General features: G+C 46.8%; 1 protein-coding gene across 1 annotated transcript; it reads right to left on the bottom strand.

Annotated features, from left to right (window-relative positions):
• Positions 1-880: 880 nt before the first annotated feature.
• On the bottom strand, positions 881-25,005 carry SDHB (succinate dehydrogenase complex iron sulfur subunit B). The gene is made up of 8 exons (XM_081307587.1): positions 24,847-25,005; positions 20,106-20,233; positions 11,981-12,066; positions 9,084-9,220; positions 7,722-7,838; positions 4,224-4,325; positions 2,847-2,969; positions 881-1,086 (listed from the first exon to the last, which is right to left on the bottom strand). Exons 1-8 carry the CDS (start codon positions 24,916-24,918, stop codon positions 1,009-1,011), a joined length of 843 nt encoding a protein of 280 aa, XP_081163713.1. The 5' UTR covers positions 24,919-25,005; the 3' UTR covers positions 881-1,008.

Below are 25,005 nucleotides of genomic sequence, written 5' to 3'. Positions count from 1 at the left end.
CTAGGCAGGCACCCTACCACCAAGCTACACCTGCAGATCTTTAAAAAATAACTTTTTGGCCCTGGGGATTGAATTTAGGGGTGCTCTACCACTGAACTACATCCCTAGTCCTTTTGAGACAGGGTCTCACTAAGTTGCTGAGGCTGGCTTTGAGCTTGCCATCCTCCTGCCTCAGCCTCCTGAGTTGCTGGATGACAGGTGTGTGCCACCATGCCTGGCCCCCACATTCTACCTTTGAAGGGAGAGTGTTATGTCTGCCACAAATTTGAACAACACAAAACCTGGAAGGAAATATCAACTGTCAAAGGGGACATGGGACTCAGGAGTCTGGAAGGGCTTCTTTTCCTTCTCTTTGCAGTGTTTCCCATGCCCACTCTGACTGGTGTCTGAGCGCAGGGCCTTGGCAGCGGTGTGGGGAACTGGTGTTTGCCGTGGGCATTCCCTTGAGGTCGTCTGTGGCACTAACCGCATCACAGCTCGGGTGGTCGCTGCTCTGCTCTGGAGGAATCTCAAACCTCCCTTCCAACACCAGAGGCTGACCAGGATTTGGTTTTCAGTACTCTTCATACTGAACACTGCAGGCGGGGGCTGCTGTGCTCCGCCACCTTACTCCTGACAGGCATCGGGCACTCGCACGAGTGCCAGGCCTCCCATGCCAGAAGGCCAGGCAGGCCACTCGACTCCCTTTCACTCTCGCAGGGGGGAGACAGAGGGGCAAGGAGGCAGAGGACTCGTCCCAGGGACAGCAGAGCTGGGGCAGAGCTTCGGCTGCGGATGCGGCGTCCACTGCTCCACGGGGCCCTTGGCTCAGTTCTAGAGCGGGGAGCAGGCCAAGGCCCCTAAATGGAGCAGGATCTTCATTAATGAAGCAGACCAGGACTGATTTCTTTTAACTTTTATCATATATGCCGTATTCATGGAAAATCAAGACCTTCAAAGGAAATCAAGTTAGATATGAGCCACATTCAGCTCTGAGCTGGTCAGAAGCCGCGCTCAGCAGGGAAACGGCTAAACCGCAGCTTTCTTCTCCTTGTAGGTCGCCATCATCTTCTTGATTTCAGCAATAGCCTTCCCTGGATTCAGACCCTTAAAAAGGAGGAAAAAAAGGAAAATCAGTAACAAAGTCAGTGAGGGGGATGGGAGGACCCTGGAGACCCTGGTGGCGCCTCCCTGGAGGGCCCAGAGTCAGGAAAGGCCAGTGCCTAATTCCCAACAGCCCCGTTCTGGGCTAAGCTCCTCTGTGTCCTCCCAGGAGGCCCCTCCAGTGGGCCAACAGGGCACAGCCATGCTCACTGAGAGCCCAAAGACACCAGGCAATGTCCCTTCTCAGACCACAGGCCAGTGTCAATATTAGCCAGACAACTTTTCAGGTCCTTTTCATTGTTAGTGAACCAGCAGCAGCAGCAGAAGCAGGCACGAGCACGTGACAGCCCAGGAGGCGCCATTAACCCTCACACACCTCCTGAGTCACACACCTCCAACACCGGTCCTGCCTCTAGTGCGGCCCTGCAGCTGTGACCCCTGTTCTGCAGGAGGCACAACCCCCCCACCCCCAAGGCCAGCTTTGCAGACGTTGGAAGGACACAGCAAGCATGTGGAAAACTAGACAAGGGCCTGCCGGGGTAGGGAGGGCCTCCTCATTTTTATTTTGTTGGCATTGGGGACTGAACCCAGGGACACGTCACTGTTGAAATTGGCTCCCAGCCTTTTTAACTTTTTGAGACAGGACCTTACTAAATTGCTGAGTCTGGCTTCAAACTTGTGAGCCTCTGTCTCAGCCTCCCGAGTTGCTGGGACGCAGGCTGACCTCCGTGCCCGGTGAGCCCTCTCATTTTAGGTTAACTCTGACCCTGAAATTAAAGTGTTGCGAGAAGAAAGGAAGCTGGGCGGGTGGGGGGGAGATTTTAAAAGAAAAAGAAGGAAGACACTTCGTACACGGAGAGGGAATAATCCCCAATGCCTCAGGTGAGTGTGACAAGAAAGGAAGCGACATGGCAATGGCTGGAGACCTGTCCTCGCTGCAGCCCCACAGCTGTCCTGATGTTTGCTCAGAGAGGCCCGAGGCCCAGGTGGGGCTGCTGGGAACACAGAGGTTTCCAGGCAAGAAATAAGGAAGTTGCCCAACTGGACCTGTGTGCGAGGGCGGGCAGCTGCAATCTTTTAACAGCTCCCTGGCTGCCCGGGAGTGTCCCCGCGGCTGTCTCCGGGCTCACTCTGTGACTGTGAGGGAAACTGCTCTTCCCTCGGGCTTGGCTCTGGGCAGCTGTGCTGGGAACCACAGGACCAGTGCTGGCAGCTGGTCACAGGGCAGCCCACCACAGCTGGCGCTCTGTCTGATGTGGGCTGCATGGAAGCCAAGCTGGGCCACGCGATGCCCTTTCAGAAACTCTGAGAGGACAGGCAGTGGCTGAGGCCAAGCGCGTGGTGAGGTGGAGTCCAGGCTGGAGAGAGCCGAAGGCAGCAGTAAGAAGAGGGGGCGAGGCCCAAAGAACCGCAGCTCTGCGCCAGAGAGCTCTGCGGGGTAGAGGGGAACTGGCTGGAGCCGGAGGGGAGGTGGGGAAGGACTGGTGCCCACAGCTGCCTGTTCTGATGGCTTCCACCTCTGGGCCCTTGAAGTCAGCTGACTGCAGGTGCCTGCCTGTGGACTCCTACAGCACTTGACTCCCCCAAGGTCCTTGTCCTCTATAAGTAAAGCCTATTCCTGGAAGTGCCCGAGGGACTCTCTGGCTGAGGCCACAGACACTCTGGAGCCTCTCCATCTCCAGTGACCAGGTCTGCTCTCTGCCCATGGCCTGGGCATGCGCACAGCTACTCCTGAGGGGGGCTGAGAGGCAGTGGCCGCATACCTTGGGACAGGTCCTTGTGCAGTTCATGATGGTGTGGCAGCGGTAGAGGGAGAAGGGGTCTTGCAGCTTGGCCAGGCGCTCCTCTGTGAAGTCATCTCTGGAGTCGATCATCCAGCGATAGGCCTGGGAAGCCAGGGGAAGATCAGCGGAGTTGTCACCTTAGCAGCCAGAGCAGCACTCTGGTGGCCCCAAGGGCCTTGGCATGCAGAAGAAGGGGCTCCTCTGGGCCCAGATGCTTTGACCCTGCACTCTTTAATTCCTGCCATCTTTCAAGAAAGGCTCCCAAGTTCTTCCCACCCTGCTGGGTGATCCCCAGGGGCCTTTCATCCCTGGTAATTATATGCTATTGGGCGTCATTCATGCTGCTCAACAGTGTCCCACCCAGATTGTAATTAGTGAGGGTGGGGACTGTGGCACATGCTTTTAATCTGTCTTCACAGCACCCAGCTGTGCCAGACTCTGTCACTGAGTAAACCCATGACTTAACAGACCTGTCTAGAGACAATATTTGTCCCATTTGTTGATTCTCTCAATTCCTATATCCACTCTAGCAGCCAGAGATCAGAAAGGTAAAAGTGGATCAGCCACATGGTCCTGGGCTGCTCCAGTGGCTCCCCGGCAGCTCAGGTGCTCTGGTGCGAGCGGCCCCGCGGCAATGCTGCTCTTGCAGCCACGCACGGCTCTTTATGCAGGAAAATAAAAAACTGAACTTTTGTCTTTTTTCCCCCTTCAGTTACTTGGGATTGAACCCAGGGGTGGCCCACCACTGAGCTGCGTCCCCAGCCCCCTTCACCCACTTAGCTAACCTAACCTCACCTACCTTATCTGATCTAGGAATGATACTGGGGATTTGACCCAGGGGTGCTTTACCATTGAACTACATCCCCAGCCCTTTTCTATTTTGAGACAGGGCTCACTAGGTTGCTTAGGGCCCTGCTAATTTGCTTTAGGCTGCCCTCAAACTTGTGATCTTTTGCCTTAGCCTCTGGAGTTGCTGGGATCACAGAGATGTGCCACCACACTGGGCAAATGAAATTATCTTTTGAGTTAAGAGTCTGAGCTGGGCACAGGGGTGCTCACCTGTCATCCCAGTGACTCAGGAGGCTGAGGCAGGAGGACTGCAAATTCAAGGCCAGACTGGGCAATTTAGGGAGACCCTGTCTCAAAACTTTTATACAACGGGCGATGAGTGTGGCTCAGTGTAAAGGCGTGTCAACGTGAGGCCCAGAGTCACTGAAAGCCAGTGACCCACGAAGCCAATCACCCTGTGTGCTGACTGCCCATGGACACCATCCTACCCCTCAGAATGGTGGCCTCGCAACAATCTCCTGTCCTCTTCCATGTCCAGAAGTTTGACTTTCGCTCTCTCCTACTCACCTGCATAAGAACTGCGGGCCCCAAGTACTTGTCTCCATTCCACCAGTAGCTGGGGCAGCTGGTGCTGCAGCAGGCACAGAGGATGCACTCATAGAGCCCGTCCTGTGACGAGAGAAAGGGCAGTCAGGGCCTGGTGGCAGAAGACGCTGTGTCATTAGTGATGAAGTGTGATGATGGGGTCAGGGCATGAACAAGGGGTGTGAATGTTCTTGGCAAAACCTAAGGAGTGTGTGCAGAGATTTGTCAGGTTAAAATAAAAAGGCCTTGTAATTAGATACAAACATCCGCCTGATTAGAGCTCAGGGATCTCAAGTATGAGCACACTGAGCCTTTAATAAACGAGAATCCTTCACTGATATAAAAAATCAACAAAGACCTGAATAAACTTACCACCCAGCATCAAGTTGAGAGTGCAGAAGTTAAAAAACAGTGCTGCGCTTCTGCCCTTGGCCTGGCAGAGACCACGGGCATCCCAGGGGAGCACCAACCTCGTCCTCCGTTCCAGCCAACCCTGACGGGCTCCATGCTCTACCTGGGGCCCAGGGACCGCGGGCTCCCACTCACAGGTAAGGACCAGGCTGGGCGAGGCAGCCGGGGCCTGTGGCCAGGCACACAAAGCAGAGCCAGGAGCAACCCAGAGCTCTGTCCCTGGCATCCCTGCTCTCCTGTGGCATCAGCTGCCACACAGGCTCAAGCTGCCCAAGAAATCCTAAAAGGCCACTTTCTGATTTTAGAAACAAAATAGATTAAAAGCAGCAAAACAAAAGGGACACACTGACACTGAGGTGAGAGCGGACAGAAGGGGAGACAGCGGCAGTCATGTCTGACTCAGGAGGGTGCAGGGGTGCAGGCTGGCCCCAGGGCTCCAGAAAGCTAAGGTCAGAGAGGCTAAGCTCAGGCGGGGTCAGACTCTTGAACCCACCCAAGCAAAACTCTGTAAAAAGAATTAACTGAAAATCTGGGGCAGACTTTGAAGGATAAAGATATTAATCTAGCCTTATTTATAATAAAAGTTTAGAAGCAACTGTTCAACAGAGGTGGACAGCTGAAGAGCACAAGGTACCTACTCCTAGAGTAGCACAAACTGTCGGATTAACACCGACAAGAATTAAAAAAAAAAATTTTTTTTTTTTGTTTTAGTTGCTGATGGACATTTTATTTATTTATTTATATGTGGTGCTGAGGATCGGACCCAGTGCCTTACACATGCTAGGCAAGCGCTCTACCACTGAGCCACAACCTCAGTCCCTGACAGAATTTTTTTAAAAATATATATATATTTTTTTTAAATATTTATTTATTTTTTTAGTTCTCGGCGGACACAACATCTTTGTTGGTATGTGGTGCTGAGGATCGAACCCGGGCCGCACGCATGCCAGGCGAGCGCGCTACCGCTTGAGCCACATCCCCAGCCCTAAAAATATTTTTTATAGTAGATGGACATATACCTTTATTTTATTTTTTTTATGTGGTGCTAAGGATCGAACCCAGTGTCTCATGCGTGCTAGGCGAGTGCTCCACCAACTGAGCTACAACCCCAGTCCACAATAAGGAATTTTTTAAGAACACAGGTGAGTCTGGCATGATAGTGTATGAGCCTGTAATTCTATGTAATCTAGAGGCTGAGGCAGGAGGATAAAAAGTTCAAGGTCAGCCTGGGTAACTTATCAAGACTCAAAGGAAATTAAGAAAGGACTGGGGATGTAGCTTAGTGGTAGAGCACTTGCCTAGTATGTGTCAGGCTCTGTAATTCTAATGACTTGGGAGGCTGAGACAGGAGGATTGCAAATTTGAGGCCAGCCTCAATAATTTGGTGAAACCCTCAGCAGAGCTGATGTAACTGGGAACATGAAATGACTAGTTGGGAGAGAGGGGCTGGGGGAAGTGCAAGGCTCTCTGGCAGTTAGAAGTGGCAGTGGACAGAGCTGTGCCCCAGTAACAAGGCACTCTCAGGAGTGGACGTGAAAGGTGAAATTCATTTATTCATTCCAAGAACAATTTTTTACCCCGCTGTGGTCCTGGGGATGGACCACAATCCCAGCCCTCTTTTGTTTTGAGACAAGGTCTCCCTAGTTGCCCAGGCTTGGACTTCTGATCCTTCGCCTCAGCTTCCAGAGTGGCTGGTATTTCAGGTGTGTGTCCCTCCACCCAGCTTTTTGCCTTTTTTTTTTTTTTTGGTGGTACTAAGGATTGAACCCAGGAGTGCTCTGCCACTAAGCTACAACACCAGCCCTTTTTTTAGTTTATTCTTTTGTGGTGCTGGGGATTAAACCCAGGGCCTTGTGCATGCAAGGCAAGCACTCTACCAACTGAGCTGTGTCCCCAAGCCCTAGTCTTTTTTATTTTGAAATAGCTTTGCTAAGTTGCTGAGGCTGGCTGGTCTTGAACTTGTGATCCTCCTGCCTCAGCCTCCTGAGTAGCTGGCTTACAGGCTGTGCTACCACCATACCCAGCTTATACAACTAATACTCATTAATAAAACACTGTGCACCAGGATCTAGAGACCCAGAAAGGAATAAGGCCCTGTTCTTGAGATATGTTGCTCTGCTAAACAGAGGCACGTACGTCATTCTCCTAGGGAAATGGGAGGATTGTTCAGAGCAGTGACTGTGAGGCAGTCTGTGGCCTCGGACCCCTGCAGCTGGGGCTGTTTCTATCTGTCCCCTTCCCACCCCACCTCTCCACCAAGATGCAGGCAGTGAACGTGCAAATCAGAAGAAGTCTGACAAGGGCAAAAGCACAGAAGAAGAGACTGAAAGCTTATCCTGTTTAAAAATTTTAGAGGCTGTCTGTAGGAACAGTAGCCAGAGCTCATGGCCCACCACCCGAGTCGGGGTTAGGAAAGAACCGAGGGCGCTAATTCCACTTCTGCCCTTAATGTTTAGCTGCACCTGTAAGTTGGTGGTGACAGTAAGACTGCAACTAGGCATATGGGATATATTTCCTCACAGTGAGACCTCAGCCCTGCTTCAGCTATTAACTTATAAACACCAGGCACTTTTTTTTTGGGGGGGGGGGGAGTACTGGGGAATGAACCCAGGGGCACTCTACCACTGAGACACATCGCCATTCCTTTTTATTTTTTGTTTTGAGATAGGGTCTTGCCAAATTGCTTCCAACCTCACTAAGTTGGTGAGCCTGGCCTTGAACTTGTGATCCTTCTGTCTCAGCTTCCAAGTCACTGAGATTACAGAGGTGTGTCACCATGTGTCTGGCTCAAGCCACTTAACATATTGGTTTCTTCTGAAAAAAGACAAATGTCTGGCCACCTACCCTAGGGGCAGGGCATGGGCCTGACAACTCTTCAATTCACTCTGGGCCTTCACAGGCTCACATGGGCCCTTAGAGAAGGACTTTCAACACTTGGGCCAGATGCCCTTAAATTTTCTTTCCACAATACGCTAAATGGTTTGCATCGTCCCCTGTTGCTCCCCCAAGTCACACAAACATCTCTGCAATGAACCCCCTGAATCAAGACAATTAGTAGGAACCAATGACCAGTTTCTCACGATCTTCCATGGACTGCAGGTACTGCTGCTTGCCCTCCTGGGACTCATCCTTCTTCTTCAAGTAGGGCTCGATGGACTTGTACTGTGCATAGAAGTTACTCAAATCCTGAGGTTAAGGGGGAGGAAGAAGAAAAGGATCAGATGACACCATCACTTCTCAGTTTCCCCCTCGCCTTGCTTCTTGGACACCACTTATTTTTCTGTAATAGACAGCAGAAGTCAGGCTCTTCCTGGACACCAACATATACAAAGGTCACAAAAGGAGAAATGGTTACTGTTACGGTCTGGCTATGAAGTGTCCCTCAAAGAGTCATGTTGAAAGCTTGGTCCCCAGCACAGCAATGTTGAGAGGTGGGGTTTTAGGAAGTGACTGGATCATGCTCTCTCTGCTTCCTAGCTGCCCTGAGCTGAGCAGCTCTGCTCTATCATGCTATTTTGGCGGTGGGGGGTGGGGGTGGGGGTGTAACCAGGGACTGAACTCGGCATTCGACCACTGAGCCCCTTCCCCAGCCTATTCTGTATTTTATTTAGAGACAGGGTCCCACTGAGTTGCTTAGTGCCTCACTTTTGCTGATCCTCCTGCCTCGGCCTCGAGAGCCGCTGGATGACAGGTGTGTGCCACCGCGCCGGCGTTACCACGGGCTTTTGCTATGATGTTCTGCCTCACACCAGGCCAGCCATAGAGTAACTGAGTGTGCAAGATAGACCTTTCTTCCTTTAAATTGTTTTTTTCAGGTACTTGGTTCACAGTGACAAAAAGCAAACTAACAGTGTCACAGTGTAAGCACAGTTAGAAAATCTGTATCTTGCCTTTCTGAGAATTTGCCAAGGTCCTTTCCTTCCCTGTCCGCCCTTGCAAACAGCCAGCAAAGGCCCAAAGGCCAAATGGGCGGGGGGGGGGGGGGGGGGGGTTTGGGGGGTTGGGGGGTGAGGGTGGGGGGGAGAGCAGGAGTAAAATTCAAACAACTGTTGCTTTCCCAGCTGGCATTTCCCACCCTAATTCTTTGTAGTCATGGCCAAATCCTGCATTTCTGGGACCTATGCCCTATTATTCCCAAACAATCCTTACCAAATGAGCTGCTAGAGGATTTTCTAGGTATTTATCTTTCGCCATTAAAATTCATTAATTAAACTTGAACAGGCCACACTGTGTCAGACCTGGGAGGTTTCCCAATGCTCTTGGGGACATGGTGGTCTTCCTGCCATAACAGGAATACAGCCCCACCCAGCTCTACCTGGACTGATTGGAAAGTAGCTATAAAAACTGAAAAACAGCTGCTCTGAACAAGTGATCGCACCACTCACATCGACACCGCCCCTGCAAACCCAGGAAGGAGCTGCGGCCACTCACGGGAACGAGGTCCTTGATCACGTACATGTGCGGGAGGGGGTAGATTTTTGAGACCTTGTTGAGGTCGGTGTCGATCCTGCGGGTGCAGGCGAGCGTGTTGCCTCCGTTGATGTTCATGGCACAGGAGCCACAGATACCTGAGGGGAAGACCCAGACTCAGGCCGGCGCCAGCTCCTTTCTCCTGGGCCGTCACTGCTCTACCACAGGGAGCAGCACCGACATGGGACCTCTCTTGCCTTTCCCCTTTCCTCCTCCTTCCTGTCTAGAAGGTGGATTTCATGGCTGAAGCTCCAAAAACCATTTTGTGGCAACCTTGAGGTTAGAAGCCACACAGTGAGGACGGCTCTGCAGAGGGTCAGAGGGACCCGGGGTGCTCCTGGCCCCGTGCAGTTCCCATATCAACCTCAGCTCCATGTTAGTCGTGCCCCCTTTACTAAGCCCCAGGGCTCTGTGCCAGGCAAATAAATGCTCTATCACTGAGCGACAATCCAGCCCAAGAGTCATGTATCTTCAGAGAAAAACTGGCCACCTTCTTTTCTTTTTTTTAAGGCACAAACTTAAATTCTAACAGATGCAGTGCCCAAAGCTCATTGACACGGTCTTGGTCATCTCAAAGCTGAGGCCTTGCCACAGATCACCGAGTGAGCGCTCCCACTCTCTGTGCCACAACAGGCAGCGCAGTGGTGGCTCTGAGCTCTACCCCGCGTACTGACTGAACACTCACTTTTCAAGGAGAAGCAGAACGAGCTGAAGCAAAGCAAAGCAAAGCAAAATAAGATGCCGAGCCAGGCCCGGAGGTGCACGCCCACAATCCCAGCTACTTAGGAGGCTGAGGCAGGAGACAAGTTCGAGGCCAGCCTGGGCAACTTAGCGAGACCCTGTCTCAAAATAAAAAATAAAAAGGTCTGGGGATGTGGCTCAGCGATGGAGGGCCCCTGGGTTAAACCCCCCATCCCCACCACACACAAAATCACATGCCAACCAAGGACCTTGACAAGTGAGGTCTCTTAGCCTGGACTTATTTCCTGTGACACTGATACTGGCTTTTTCTCTTGGGAAGGTCATATTAGGAAGAAAGCTAGCTCAGGCCCTTAAGTCCATGAAGCTAACCAACACCGTCTTGGTCATCTCAAGGTGAAGGCTCACCCTCATGGCCACACGACAAGCAGCACAGTGGTGGCAAGTGCTGGGAACCAGCTGCCTCTCGCTTTCCAAGCCCGGGTTTGGGATCTGGAACGCACCCCCAAGGCCCACGTGTTAGAGGTCTGGTCTCCAGGGAAGAAGTGTTCAGAGGTGGGGCTCCAGGGACTGACTGGGGCACAAGGGCTCTAGCCGCTGTCTCTCACTTCCCACCGCCATGAGGTGGGTGATTTCCTCTGCCACTACCTTCCATTGTGATGCCGGCCTTGCCACAAGCTCAGAAACAGTGGAGTGAGATGACACGGACTGAAAATGTAAGCCAACAAGGATTTCATCCTTATTCCTTTAAGCTGATCTTCTCAAATACTTCATTACAGCAACAAAAACTGACTAATGTACCCAGTGAGCACCCAAGTGCACCCTGGGGTCTGATGGCCTTGGCTGACTCCTGTGTATCCTCAGAGAAGTCCCTTCACCTCATCTGTCTGTCAGGGTAAATAGCAACACTATCTCTTTGTGTTACCTAAAGTGCACAGAACAGCTGGCTCACAGCCTGGCCCGTGTTCACCAGGGCCAGTCTTCACAGCACCATGTGTAATTCTGGTCACATCTGAGAACCCTTTTAGTTCTCTTTGAGTCATTTCAAGTTTTACTTTAAAAAAATCCACATTTGCATGCCTATTATACTATCACTGGTAATTATATTTTTGTAATACATAGCCATTTTAAAGTAGGAAATGCTGGTGTTCCCACTGTCTGAACAGCTCCCATGGTACCAGCAGTACAAGTCACCAGACCAAGGGAGACGCTGCCCCAGCAATGTAGAGCATGCCTGCCGGGCTTCTATTCTCGAGACTAAAAGGCTCAGGGGTCACTCCAGTCAAACTGGGCTGCACGAAATAACCACCAAGAGACACAAATACCTTTTTCTTTGGGGTCGCTGTGATGGCTCCTCTGACCTTAAGGGTCCGCAGAAAGAGAGCTAGAGCACGCACTGACCCCTTTTATCGAGGAGAAGCTATTCAAATGAGGCAAGGGGTCAGGTTTCAGGGGGCTGAGCTATCTTCATGATGTCCACTGTCAGCAGGTTGACTGACACCTGGGTAGGCCACACCCAAGGGCACGGTAAGAGAAGGGGACACACACAAGGCACTTCCATGGAAGATTCTACCCTAAACAGGGCAAGGGGTTATATTACAAAGGAACAGGTGAGCATAGCTTCACCCACGGGGCTGTAGCAAGACACCGACCCTCGCACCCAAGAAGGGTGCCACATTGCTGCGACTGAGAGCCTCAGCACCCCGCTGGGGAGTGTAACTCAGTCACGTGTAAGGTTGGCCTCCCACACGTGCCTACTGTGCACACACAATGATGGCAGCCAAGAGGACGTGCATCACCCTGGGAGACAAGCGCAGGTGTGCACAGGTGTCAGCAGGAATCCCGCCACCACTCCCTAAGCAGTGAGCTCGGCAGTGCTTGTGGCCAGTAGCACATGCCCCCTCATCCCTGAGGCGTGTGCAGCTAACAGAGACCATGCAACAGAAAGTTCCTGAGGGAAAGCGAACTCAGGAACTGGAACCTGCCCCAGGGTCTAAATTTCAATTCAGTTACATGAGAAAAGGAAAGGTGACATGCAGCAAGGTCATACGGCAGAGCAGCAACTGCTTCCGGGATGTCTCCATTGCTTCATGTCGGCCCAAACCTCTTGGGAGAGCCAGAACATAAATGTCGGGGCCTAACGGGAATTAAATGCTTACCTTCTCTGCATGACCTTCGGAAGGTCAAGGTAGAATCCATTTCATTCTTAATCTTGATTAAAGCATCCAATACCATGGGACCACATCTGACAATAGAAAAACCTCAGTTGTACTTATGAAAGTTCAAAACTCCCCAGCTGGTCAAAACATGATCTGAGATACTTGGATATATTTATCATTCGTTTGACCTTCTCAGATCAGACAAAAATATTTTCATAATTTTACCTTTCAATTTTTTTTTTTTTTTGATCAAACCCAGAGGTGCTGTACCCGAGCTATAGCCCAGCCCCTTTTTGTTTTTTACTTTGAGACAGGATGCCCCAGGTTGGCCTTGAACTTGTGATGCTCCTGCCTCAGCCTTCCAAGTACCTGGGATAATAGGGGTGCGCCACTGCACCCAGCCTTCTGCTTTCTTCTTCTTCTCTTTTTTCTATCATCCATCTATCTATCTATCTATCTATCTATCTATCTATCTATCGTTGTAGATGGACACGAAACCTCAATTTTTACTATTTATTTATTTTTATGTGGTGCTGAGGATCAAACCCAATGCCTCACACATGCGAGGTATCACTGAGCTACAATCCCAGCACCCCCTTCTGCCTTCTTTTAAGGAAATATTTTTAGATTAAATATTTTTAGAAATGAACTTTAATTTCCTTATTTTTCAGTGTATTTATAATATTGTACATAACTCTATATAATGTTAAGAACTCTTCTACTTTATAGGCCCAATTTACTTCCTGTTTCCAGCCCTTAAACTATGTCATATGCATTATATCTGTTATATAATAATTTTATTTTTAGTCACCATCAATTTTAATAAAATCCAATGTGTTTATCTATATATTTATTACATTTGGTGTTCTTCATACTTGAATTTCTACCTGTATTATTTTTCTTCAGTTTGAATAAATCTCCTATGTTTTTTTAAAATATATTTTTTAGTTGTAGATGGACACAATACCTTTATTTTATTTATTTTTATGAGGTGCTGAGGATAGATCTCAGGGTCTCACACATGCTAGGTGAGTGCCCTACCACTGAGCCACAACCCCAGCCCTCCTCCTATGTTTTATGGAGGGTAGGTCTTCTGGTTCTGAAATCTTTCACTTTTTGTTTATTTGAAACTGTCTTCATTTTTTCATCTTGAAGGATCTTTTTTCCCCCACTGCTGGACACAACATCTTTATTTGTACGTGGTGGCTGAGGATCGAACCCAGGGCCACACGCATGCCAGGCGAGCACGCTACTGCTTGAGCCACATCCCCAGCCCCTTGAAGGATCTTTTTTAAAAAAATTTATTCTAATTAGTTATACATGGCAGTAGAATGAATTTTAACACATCATACATAAGTGGAGTACAGTTACTCATTCTTCTGGTGGCACATGATGTAGAGTTACACAGGTCATGTAATTATACGCACATAGGGTAATAATGTCTGATTCATTCTACTATCATTCCTACTCCCATTGAAGACAAATTTCTGGCTATTTCTCTTTTAGCACTTGGGAGATGCCATGTCACTGTCTTTTGGCTTCTAGAGAATCTGATAAGAAGTCAGCAATTGTTAATCTTATTTCCCTGAATGCAATGTGATATTTTTCTCTCGTTCTTTCAAGATTTTCTCTAAAGTTTTGGTCTTCGGCAATTTGGATATCATGGATCTGGGTGCAGTTTTCTATTTACCCTGTTTGGGATTAACTAAGCTTCTTAATATATAAATTGTGTCTTTTGCAAGCTTGGGAAGTTCTAGCTATTAATTGCCCATTCTTCTCTGTTATTTCTGGTACTCCAGTTACATGTATGTGACTTTTTAACACTGTTCTATAGACCGCTGAGGTGCTTTTCTTTTTTAAGTCTTTCTTCCTCTTAGGATTGGATAATTTCTTTTTATTTATTTGCAAGTTCAGTAAATCTCCCTACTGAGATTTACAATCTGCTACTAATGCCAACCAGAGAATTTTCTACTTCAGGTACTGTATTGTTTTAGTTCTGGATTTTCTATTTGGCCTTTTCAATAGTTCCATTTCTCTGCTGAGATTTCCCATCTCATTATGAGCTTTTTTTTTTTAGCCTAATTATACAATTCTTGTCTGCTAAGTTCAACAACTGGGTTGCTTCCTGGCTGGTCTCCACCTATCATAACCAAGTCCCTAGACTGGGTGGCTTAAGCAACAAAAACTTCCTTTTTTTGTAGTTTTTGGGGCTGAAGTCTGAGATCAGGGTATGCCACAGTCAGCTTCTCATAAGGACATCTTCCTGGCTTGCAGATGGCCTTTCCTCAGTGTGTGCTTGGAGAGATAAGAAATCTCTCTCTTAATCTCTTCTTACAAGGGCGCCAATCTTAAGAGCTCCATCTTTACAGCCTCATCAAGCCCTGGTCACCTCTCAAATGGTTCATTTCCAATCACCATCACATTGGGGTGCAGGGCTTTAGTATGCGATTTTTTTTCTTTTTTTTGGTGCTGGGGATCAAACCCAGGGCCTTGTGCATGAGAGAGGCAAGCACTCTACCAACTGAGCTATGTCCCCAGCCCCAGTATGTGATTTTGGGAGACAAACATTCAGTCCCCAAGTCACCACTCATTATCTTTTTCTTAAATATGAGTCATGTTTCACTGTTTCTTTGTACAGTTAGCAATTCTGAATTATGTGCTGTCTTGTGAAAAATAGCTATAAGAGATATGTATTGTTTTCCTGATATGCGCGCGCGCGCACACACACACATATTTTATTAACAGATAATTAATATGACTGAACTCAAGATCTGGGCAGAGTTCATGAACAAAATTTGGGGCTCCTTCTCCATGGTTTTCCTCTTTTTAGGATTTCTCCATTCTCCAGTTGTGGTGAAATGTCCTCTGGTTGTCAAGCTACTGAATTTGTTTTCTGTTCTAGTTTTAGTTCTCACAGTCCCCACGCCAGCTGGGCCTACTCTTGGGCAAAAAGCATGTAACTCACCTAATGCCACTGCATTCTTCCAACGGTCAGCTCCCTACCTTTGAGTGCCCACTGCTGGTCACTTTCCAGTGCTCCTGGTAGTTGTTTCTGCTATTTTGTGCAGTACATAGTTGTTATTTGGAGTTAGTGTGATGAGAGCTACTATACCATAATTGGAAGTGAACCCAATCATTTTTTTTTCTAGTTGTAGCCACATACTATAACATTTGATTTGCAATGTTTTTATTTTCTAAGTACTTGGAAACATTTTAAATTTTTTTCCCTTAATCAAATAGTTACTTGAAAGAATATGTTGTAAATTCTAGGCAGTTGGGATTTTGTTTTTAAATATGAATTCTTAATTTTATTGTATTATGGTCAGAAAATGTGGCTTGCACAATTTCCATTTCTTTGAATTTTGCTAAGGATTTTTAGTTGTTAACTTTTGTCTATTTAAGAAGAGTGCTACCAATTCTACCTCTTAATGATTTTATGTATTGACAGTCAAAAATATACTTTGGCAAGGCATGGTTGTGTACACCTGTAATCTTAGCAACTTGGGAGCCTGAGGCAGGAGGATCACAAATTTGACTCAACATAAAAAATAAAAAGGGCTGGGATGTGGCTCAGTGGTAAATCTTTTGCCACACTCAAAACAAATATACAGTTTTTCACTAGTATGGCTTCTCTGATGGGTAAGAAAGTCAGAGTTTTGTTAGAAGCTTCTTTCCACACTTGCTGGGGTTTCTCTCCAAGTAGGTTTTCCGGTGTCCAATGAGATGAACAAACAGTCTGAAGCTCTGATGACACTGAAGGTATTTAAAAAGTTGTGCTCTGGTGTCAATTTTCTTGCAATGAGGACTGAACAGTGCTAGAAAGTTCTCCCATACTCAATGCATGTGCAAGGTTTCCTACTTATATCTCTCCTGTGGGTGATCAAGTTTGAGCTCACATTAAGGGTTTTCCAAACTTCAGGGCATCTGTGGTTTCTCCTTGGAGTGGCTGTTAGGGCAGCTTTCTGGGTAAGGCATTCTTATGCTTCCTATAACTATAGGCTCTCTGTTCCCCTCTGAAGTCTGAGCTCTCATCAAAGTCTGAGATTTATCTAGGCTTCTTCATCTTAATGAAGTCTCTGATGTGTTAATATTTTTCTTTGGGTAGGGGCAGGTTACTGGGGATTGAATCCAGCGGTGCTTTACCACTGAGTCACATCCCCAAGTCTTTTTAATTTAATTTTTTGTTTTGAGACAGGGTCTCACCAAGTTGCTAAGGCCAGCCTTGAACTTGTGATCCTCCTGCCTTAGCATCCCAAGTTGCTGGGATTACAGGTGTGCACCACCATGCCCAGCTATAAATACATTTTTTAGTAGAATTAACTTGTCTGGTCAAGACACCTGTGAGGCTTCTGATGCAGGGGAGGGCTGAACTCAAGGGCTGTCTCACCCACATTACAGCTACACGTTTTTTCACCAGTGGCTGAGCTCTGGGGAACCTTTTATCACATACGCTGTATTTACAAGTGGCTCCAGAGTTCTCATTTTCTGTCCGGCAACAAAGTTCACACTTTCACATGAGCCACTGAAGTGGTTTCTCTGCTATGTGAATTTTCTGATGTACAGTAAGGCCTGAGCTACAGCTAAACTTCTCATACTAAAATACTTCGAAGCATGAGTGTGGGTTGCCTGGTACCTAATGAGGCTGGCACTCCTCATGCACTCCAAGCATCTACAGGGCTTCTCATCTGTGTGGACCCTGGCGCACAGTAAGGTCTGACTTCTGGCCAAAGCCTTTCTCATAGGCACCACACACATAGGGCTTCTCCTAGTACAAATTCTTTTATGTAATGAGGAAGGCTTAACAAGGTTGGGAACTTTCCTCACTCTTATTGCACTTTCAGGGCCTTTCAGGAGGGTGAGTTCTCTGGTGGTTAAGAAGATCTGATCTCCCACTAAAAGCCTGTCACAATCCAGACACTTAAGTGGTTTTTCATGATGTGAGAGCGTCAGTGCCTTAGGAAGTGAGTATCTGGACTAAAGCATTTATAACACTCGCTATGCAGATATAGGTTCTCCCTGTGTGACTTCACTAGTGGACAAGCAGAGCTCTGACCAAAATTCCGGCCACAAACGTCATATGTACAGAGCTCTTCTCACATCTGCTGCATTTATAAGGTTTCTCATGCTGTGGATCCTCGGGTGGGAAACAAGTGCTGAGCTCTGGAGGAAGGTTCCTTCCCAGTGTAGGTATCTTACACGTAGAAGCTCCGTTTCACACAAGTTTCATGAGCCAGGCACTGGCACACCTGCTATCTATTCGAGTAGTCTGATGCACATGAATAAAGTCCTTCTACTCTGAGGGCATCCTTGGACACCCTTTCCTTCCAACTCTCTTCTGAAGTGTACCTTTTCTATGGCCCCCTCCTATGGAGATTTCCACTGGTCTTCTTGTCACATCGTTTGCCTTTGAAGCCATCTTCTTGATGAGAACTAGGAAAGTACACCTGTTCCGTGCCTTTCACTCTCAAGCAGTTCACCTTTGCGAATTTCCAGCGTCCTGTACATGGATTCCTTATTTGGTATTTTCAAGCCACAAGAAGCCTCAAGTCTGGCTTCCTTTCAGCTCCAAAAGGTCTCCAGGCCAGGTCCACTCCCCACACTCAGCTCTCCCTCTCCTGCCTGGTGCTGTCCCTAGGCCTTGGAGGACACTTCCAGGGGCCCACTGGTTCACTGCAGCCCCAGGCTCCATGGTGGGACCCCCACAACCAGAAGGAAGGAGAAGAGCCTGGGAGGCTGCGCAGAGCTGGGGCCACTCCGGCTGCACTGTCCATGAGGGCCACACCTTCACTTCGTATTTTATTTTTTATTTTTAGAAATGAAAACTTAATTTTACTATAGACACGTCAATATTTTTAAATTGGTACAATTAGCATGCAAAGCGTTTCTATTCAAATAAGTAAAAGAAAAAATTAAAAATCTCCCAAATAGTAAGTACAACAAGATAAATGGAGAATATTAAACATAAAAAAAATACCAGCCGGGTGTTTGGGCCTTACCTGCAATCCAGCAACTCAGGAGGCTGAGGCTGGAGAATAGCTATTTCTAAGCCAAAGTGCCAAAAACCAAACCAAACCAACCAAACAAAAAAACCCAAAGGTATACCCAGCTTCTAGTAGTACTCAATGACATGTTATCACATCATATATTTTTTAAATTTGTTTTTTTCTATATTATTTTTATTCTTTGTAGGATTCCTAGTTACCTTTTTTAAAAATTGGTGTTATAATTATACACAATAGTGGGATTTGCTGGTTACATTTTTTAATTGTCTTTTTTTTAAAAAAATTTGTTCTTTTTAGTTATACACGACACTAGAACATATATATATATATATTTTTTTGTTTTTGTTTTTTTTTTTTGTTTTTTGACCAGGGATTGAACTCAGAGGCACTCGACCACTGAGCACATCCCAAGCCCTATTTTGCTGAGGCTGGCTTTGAACTCTCTATCCTTCTGCCTCAGCCTCCTGAGCCTCTGAGATTACAGGCATGTGCCACCATGCTCGGCAGTAGAATGTATTTTGACATATCAGACACACATGGAGTCTAACTTCCCATTCTTGTGGTTGTAATGATGGAGTACACTGGTCATGTATTCACATATGAACACAGGAAAGTCATGTCCGGTTCACTGTACTGTCTTGGTTACATACTCATAATGGACACAATAGAACAATGTAATTTGGTCAGTTTTGTTCCAGGATGTTTTCTTTCCCTCCTTCCTCCTCCTGGTCCCCTCCTCTAGTCTACTGGTCTCCTTTTTTCCTGTAGCTTCCACATGAGAAAAAACACATAACCCTGAACTTTTCTGAGTTGGCTTATTTTGTTTAACATAACGTTTTTAAGTTCCATCTATTTTCCTACAAATGACATAATTCCATTCTTCTTTATGGCTGAATAAAACTCCATTATGTACATATACCACATTTTCTTAATCTGTTCATCCACTATGAACACCTAGGCTGGTTCCACAATATGGCTCCTATAAATTGTGACACTTCGATTTTAGTCTCATGAGACCCATACCTGTCTTTTGACCCATAAAACTGTAAGATAACATATTTATGTTGTTTAAAGCCTCTGAGTTTGGTGTTGTTGTCTCCAATAGCCATAGAAAACCCCACAGGTCCAGATTTTTTTTTTTTTGTATGGGGGGGGGGGTTGAACCCACGGGCATTCAACCACTGAACCACATTCCAAGCCCTTTTTATTTTTATTTTAAGATAGAGTGTGGCTGGGGCCAGGGTTGTGGCTCAGTGGTGGAGCGCTTGCCTAGAATGTGTGAAGCACTGGGTTTGATCCTCGTCATCATATAAAAATAAACAAATAAAATAAAATAAAGGTATTGTGTCCATCTACAACTTAAAAATAATTATTAAAAAAGAGTGTTGCTAAGTACTGAAGCTAGCTTTGAACCTGCAGTCCCCTCTTGCCTTAGTCCCCTGAGCTGTTGGGATTACAGGCATGCGCCACTGTGCCTAGACCATATCATTGTTAATATTCTAACCACACCTACTACAATTCCAGCTGGACTTATATTACCAATTTCTCAGTTTATCATTACTATAGACTACACAAGCCCAGAAAGATGAATTATAACCAGCACATTTATATTTTAAAATTGGTAATATGCTAATTCAAACACTATGCAAAAAGTCAATTGTACCAGTATTTCTAGAAAGCTGTTAACACTTTAATTTGGGGGAAGAAAAGTTTTTGCAAAGGTTAGATTTCTTGCTAGTTATCTTTTTGAAACAGGTACTTACCTCATTCTTGGTTTTTACTGTTTTGTTGTTGTTGTTGTTGTGCTAGAACTCAAATCTAGGGTCTCATGCATGCGGTCAAGTGCTTGACCACTGCGCCATAACATGCTGCCTCCTCAATTCTTGTTTTAAAAATAGATGATAGATTTTGGAGGTGTCTGATATCAAAATTTTAAGTCCTCAAGATGTGAAAAACATGTTCCTGAACCAAATCAAGAGCTCTCTTTTGGGCTGATGGTACAGATCAGAAGTGTGTACTTAGCACATATGAGGTCCTGGGTTTAGTATCCAGCCCTACTAAAAACACAACCAAAACCAATCCCTTTCCTCCATCAAATACCTAGCAAGCATAGAGATACTCACTTGTTCAGATCAATTTCATAAGTCTGCATGTGAGGTTTATCTCCGGTCTTATCAGGGTCCCATCGATAGATGGCAAATTTCTTAATTCGAGGAACTGCGGCTGCAGCTGTCTGGGCCCCTCGGCAGGCCTCAAATTTAAAATGTTCACAGGAAGCGGGAAAGAAAAAGCAAGATAATTCAATTTAGCTGTCACAATAAACTACAGCACTCAATCTAAATCCACATATCACTCATACACAGCCTTCTTGAGAAAGGCACAGTTATCCAACATCCCAAGCGCCTGTGATATAGCAGGCATGGTACTAGGGGCTGGGGCAGAGCACTTATCGAGACAGAGAAAGCTACTAGGCGTAGTGATGCCACCTGCGGTCCCATCTACTTGGGAGACAGAGGCAGGAGCAACTTGAGAGTGAGACCCTGTCTTAAAATAAAATTTTAACAAAAGGGCTGAGGACATCACTCTGAGGCAGAATGCTTCTGGGTTCAACCGCTAGTACTTCCAAAAAAACCCCCAAACAAACAAGACCCAAACACCTTTATCTTCATTGAACTTTGGCTTTGTAGTGAACAAGTGTGAAATGAAATATTCACAGGAAAGTGTAAAGTGTGATCCTACAGGGAGCCCTGGGGATGCCGAGGGACTTAAACCAGTGTAACAGATCAGAAAAGCCTCATCAAATGATGTTTAAGCACAGATGGGATTAGGAGACAGGGGCGCTCTGGCTGAGGAAATGGCACACCTGAAGGCCTGCAGTGGGGAGTATGGTGCAGTATGAGGAGCAGAAGGCCGGTGGCCTGGGGAAGGACGGCGAGTGGCAGATGTGAGGAAGTAAAACTTTTTTCTTGTAAATACCAGAGACTGCATCCAATGGCACTAAATCACTGAGCCACATCTCCAGCCCTTTTTGAGACAGGGTCTTGCAAAGTTGCTGAGGTTGGGATCCTCCTGCCTCAGCCTCCCCAGCTGCTGGGATTACAGGCATGTGCCACTATGCCCAGCCTTAAGCTGAATTTTCATTTTATCCTAAGAGCAATGAGAAGCCAGCAAAACTTTTTAATCAAGACAGTGACATAATCAACTTTTTTTTTTTTTTTAAAGATATCACAAAATTCTGAAAGTAGAATTTGTCAGGTTAGACCTGGAGAAGCTAGTGAGAAAGCTACTGCAGTTATCAAGACAAGATGCTGGAGTTTTAAAACTCAGTAGCTAAGCTGTCCCCAATCTGCAGTGCTTGAAACTCTCCCATTTAAGCAGAGGCCACATTAAGTTTTGCTGAGTTTATGCTACAGGGATAGGGAGGGGAGGGGAGGGGAGGATCTTGTCAGTCCCACTAACAATTATAAATCGAATCCTCAATTTGGTTTTTAAAAAATGCAGATTATACTTTAGGCCAGCTAATTCTTTCATAAACTGTCAAAAAAGTAGAAATTCCAAAGGTTAACTTATTACAAAAAATAAAAAGATATTTGCTATTTGCTGGTAAAGCCTCCAATTAACTAAAGTTAATTTGAAAACACGAATTTCAGCTTTCAGTATGAAAGAAGAAAAAGTATGAAGAAAAAGTGAAAATGAAAGCTAGGTTTTACCTTATCACAAAACTGGTTAATTCACTAACAAAAGGAAAGTTGTGTCTAGAAAGGTACATTTTTCACTAGGAATCCCATTTAATAAGACATGATGCCACCTTGTGGTATTTAACAGGAAGTAAAAAGAGGAAAGAACAGAAAAGAATAGCTCCAGCCAACCTTATTTTCTTTCCTTGTGGTACGGGGGATTGAACCAGGGGCTTACATATGCTTACATATACTAGAGGGACACCTCTTAATAAATGAGAAAGGACAGGGTCTGGGAAGGTGTGAGGGGCTGGCCAGAGGAGTGCTGCTAGTTCTGCCACGGTGACAGGAGGAAAGGGCATATGTGGGCAGAGGCAGGGAAGTGGGCCAGAGTGTGAGCTCACCTTCCCAGCAGTTTCTACTTCAAACCCACAATGGGAGAAGACCGAGACCATTTCTACCTCCATCTGAAAGACCAGTGACTATTTAAGGCAGAGAGGACATTTCTAGAGAATCTTGGGTGAGATTAACTTCATAGTTTACAATTTAAGCAAGGTAATCAACAACTGGACTGAAACGGACTGTGGAGGAGGATGAATTCTGGACCACACTGAAGGCTGGTTGCTGTTCCTCTAGGAAAGCTTCCTCAGGGAGCAGGCCTGGAGAGGGGGGCAGAACAGATAATGATGTGGAAGCAGAAGAAGGCGGCTGGGAAATGGAGAGGAGGAAGGCAAGGAGGTCTGAATGTTGATAAGCCTGCGTAAAACACAAGGTGCAGGCTTATTTCTGAAATGTGAGTGGCACTGGATCAAATCCAAGCTTTACCACCTGCTAGCTTTGTGTTTTCCAGCAAATTAACTTCTCTGATTCTAGCTCCTCCTCTATAAAGAGGAGGGTAATATTAATATCCACATAAAATAAGTGGGGGGAGTCAAGCTCCTAGCACAGCCTAGAAAATAATTTCTGCTATTCAATATTGACAACATTTTCAGACTTTGCATTATTCTGACTGGCAGATAAGTATCCTAAGCCCTGCCAGTTCTAGGAGCAATGAGATGCACAAGTGGTTCCTGCCCTACAGGAGTTCATAGTCTAGATGAAGAAATAAGGCAACACTAACAACAGTTAATATATTACAGTTCAACACAGGCAGAGTTGTGGTTCAGTGGTACATACTACACAAAAATGAGATTCAGACCTAAACCTGTGACCCACAGAAACATATCAAGCTCATTACTGGATTCTTCTGAGGTGGCTTTTGTAAGTATAAATGTGCACTTCTACAAGGAGAGAGACCTATTCTATTTCTGTTGAGGGGGCAGTGCAAAGGTGTCATCTGAATCACAACACTGACCTATGAAACCGGCCTTTTCTACAGTCCCTGGGCGGAAGAAGAGCCTGAGCTTTTGAACTCACTCTCATTGATTGGCAGGGCTCTCAAAAAAAAAAAAAAAAAAAAAAAAACTTAATTGCTTCCTCAGCAACTATAAAAGGAACATAGTAAACAAGATCATTCTGAATCATCAATTAAAGGCTCAGAAGACATAGGCCCGAGGCTCTGGTAGGCATCCTTTTTCCCTAACCCTCCTTTTCAGAAAGAAGATGTGAAGAGTGAATGACTTGCCCAAGTTCACATAGAGCACAGGCAACATGTACTACCTACGCAGTCACCGCAGGCACTTGAGAGAGATTGTCACACAAATTCAAGAGGGGGAAAAAACTATCATTTCTTGTACACTATGACCCATGATCTATGCTAAGGAGTTTTTCAGGTATTATGTTAACCAACTGGCCTGGATTTACAAGTTCTTGGCAGTCATATTTTTGGCAAATAAAACTGGAGCCTCAGGCTGGGGATATAGCTCAGTTGGTAGAGTGCTTGCTTGCCTTGCATGTACAAGGCCCTGGGTTCAATCCCCAACACCACCCAAAACAAAACACACAAACAAACTGGGCTCTCAAATATTTTTTTAATATTTATTTTTTAGTTTTGGGTGGACACAATATCTTTATTTTACTTTTATGTGGTGTTGAGGATCGAACCCAGTGCTTCATGCATGTTAGGCAAGCACTCTACAACTGAACCATAGCCTCAGACCACTGAGCCACAGCCTCAGCCCTCAAATCTTTAAAAAGTTTTCTAATCTTTAAAAAGGAGTTAATAGATCTTGTTGCATAACTTTTTTTTTTGTCGTGGTTGTTGTACTAGGGATTGAACCCATGGGTGCTTAACCACTGAGCCACATTCCCCGTCCTTTTTATTTTTACTTTGAGACAGGGTCTCACTAAGCTGCCCAGGCTGGCCTGGAAACTTCGATCGTCTAGCCTCAGCCTCCTGAGTTGCTAGGAGTACAGATGTGCCACCACACCTGCAGTACTGGGGTGTTAAGCAGCCCAGAAGAGGATGCAGACTTGTGATCTGTAAATCATTCGCTCCTTATGTAACACATAGGGGCGATTTCCCTTCCCCTGCTCCCATTCGGAATGCAGATCAGAAGTGTGCAGTTCCATGACGATACAGGGGCGCGGGAAAACCTATCGCTGCACACGTAAACGAGAACACCATTAAGCTCTTCACCACCGTTATGCCAACCCTGCGGGGCAGGTACTGTTATGCACCCTTTGCAGGCAAATAACACCTGGGTGCCACTGCTTTAAGGGACTTAGTTCAATAAAGGGGAGGGAGACCCGGTTTCCGTCCCCCGGCTGGCGGTGCATTTCCCTCCACCGTCCACCCGACCTCTCCCCACAATCCCCGTCTGGTCTCTCTTTACACGTCGCCAAGCACCTTCTACCCTGAGCGGCTTCCCAGTTCCCACCCCCGACTCTCCGCAGGTCGCTCTTTCCCACGGAGGCTGTAGTTTGGTAGCAGGAAAAAGGGTTTGGAGTCCAAATATTTGAATTAAATTCTGGTTCCAACGGCTGCTCGCCTGCCATGTGACCTTGAGCAATTCAAGTCCCTTCTTTGAACTTTTTTCCTTCCACAGCTCTAAAAAGTCGACTCCGCCCTGACACCAGCTGTCGGGAGGCGCAGCGTAGCGGGCAGCGACGCGCCCAGCCGAAATCAAAACCCGCGCAGGTGGGCGGAGGTCCTGCCCTGGCCGCCTCCACCTCCCCGCGGCCCCCTCAATTCCGGGAGGCCTCGGCAACTCTCCCGCCTCTCCACTCCCGCGGGACCCAGGCTCACCTGCAGGCACGCTCCGCCGAGCGCGGTGGCCGGGAACCGGCGCCTCAAGGAGACCGCGACCACCGCCGCCATCTTGGCTCCTGACGTCAGCCCCACCCCTTAACCCCGAGGTCGCTCTCTGCCGACGTCCCGTCGAACACCGCGGCGCAGAGCCGGCGT

Source organism: Spermophilus citellus, assembly GCF_964194105.1.
Source record: "Spermophilus citellus genome assembly, chromosome: 9".
NCBI classification, from domain to species: Eukaryota; Metazoa; Chordata; class Mammalia; order Rodentia; family Sciuridae; genus Spermophilus; species Spermophilus citellus.
The sequence above is the reverse complement of the archived record's forward strand: the minus strand, read 5'-3'. Positions and strand labels throughout refer to the sequence as shown.

What these genes read in the sequence shown, in the direction of transcription:
- SDHB (XM_081307587.1), bottom strand. Translation starts at nt 24,918, where the DNA reads ATGGCGGCGGTGGTCGCGGTCTCCTTGAGGCGCCGGTTCCCGGCCACC. An exon ending in TGGAAGATCGTGAGAAACTG is followed by an intron (nt 4,326 to 7,721) that starts GTCATTGGTTCC and finishes CTCTCGTCACAG; the next exon opens with GACGGGCTCTATGAGTGCAT. An exon ending in GCACAAGGACCTGTCCCAAG is followed by an intron (nt 1,087 to 2,846) that starts GTATGCGGCCAC and finishes CTCCTTTTTAAG; the next exon opens with GGTCTGAATCCAGGGAAGGC.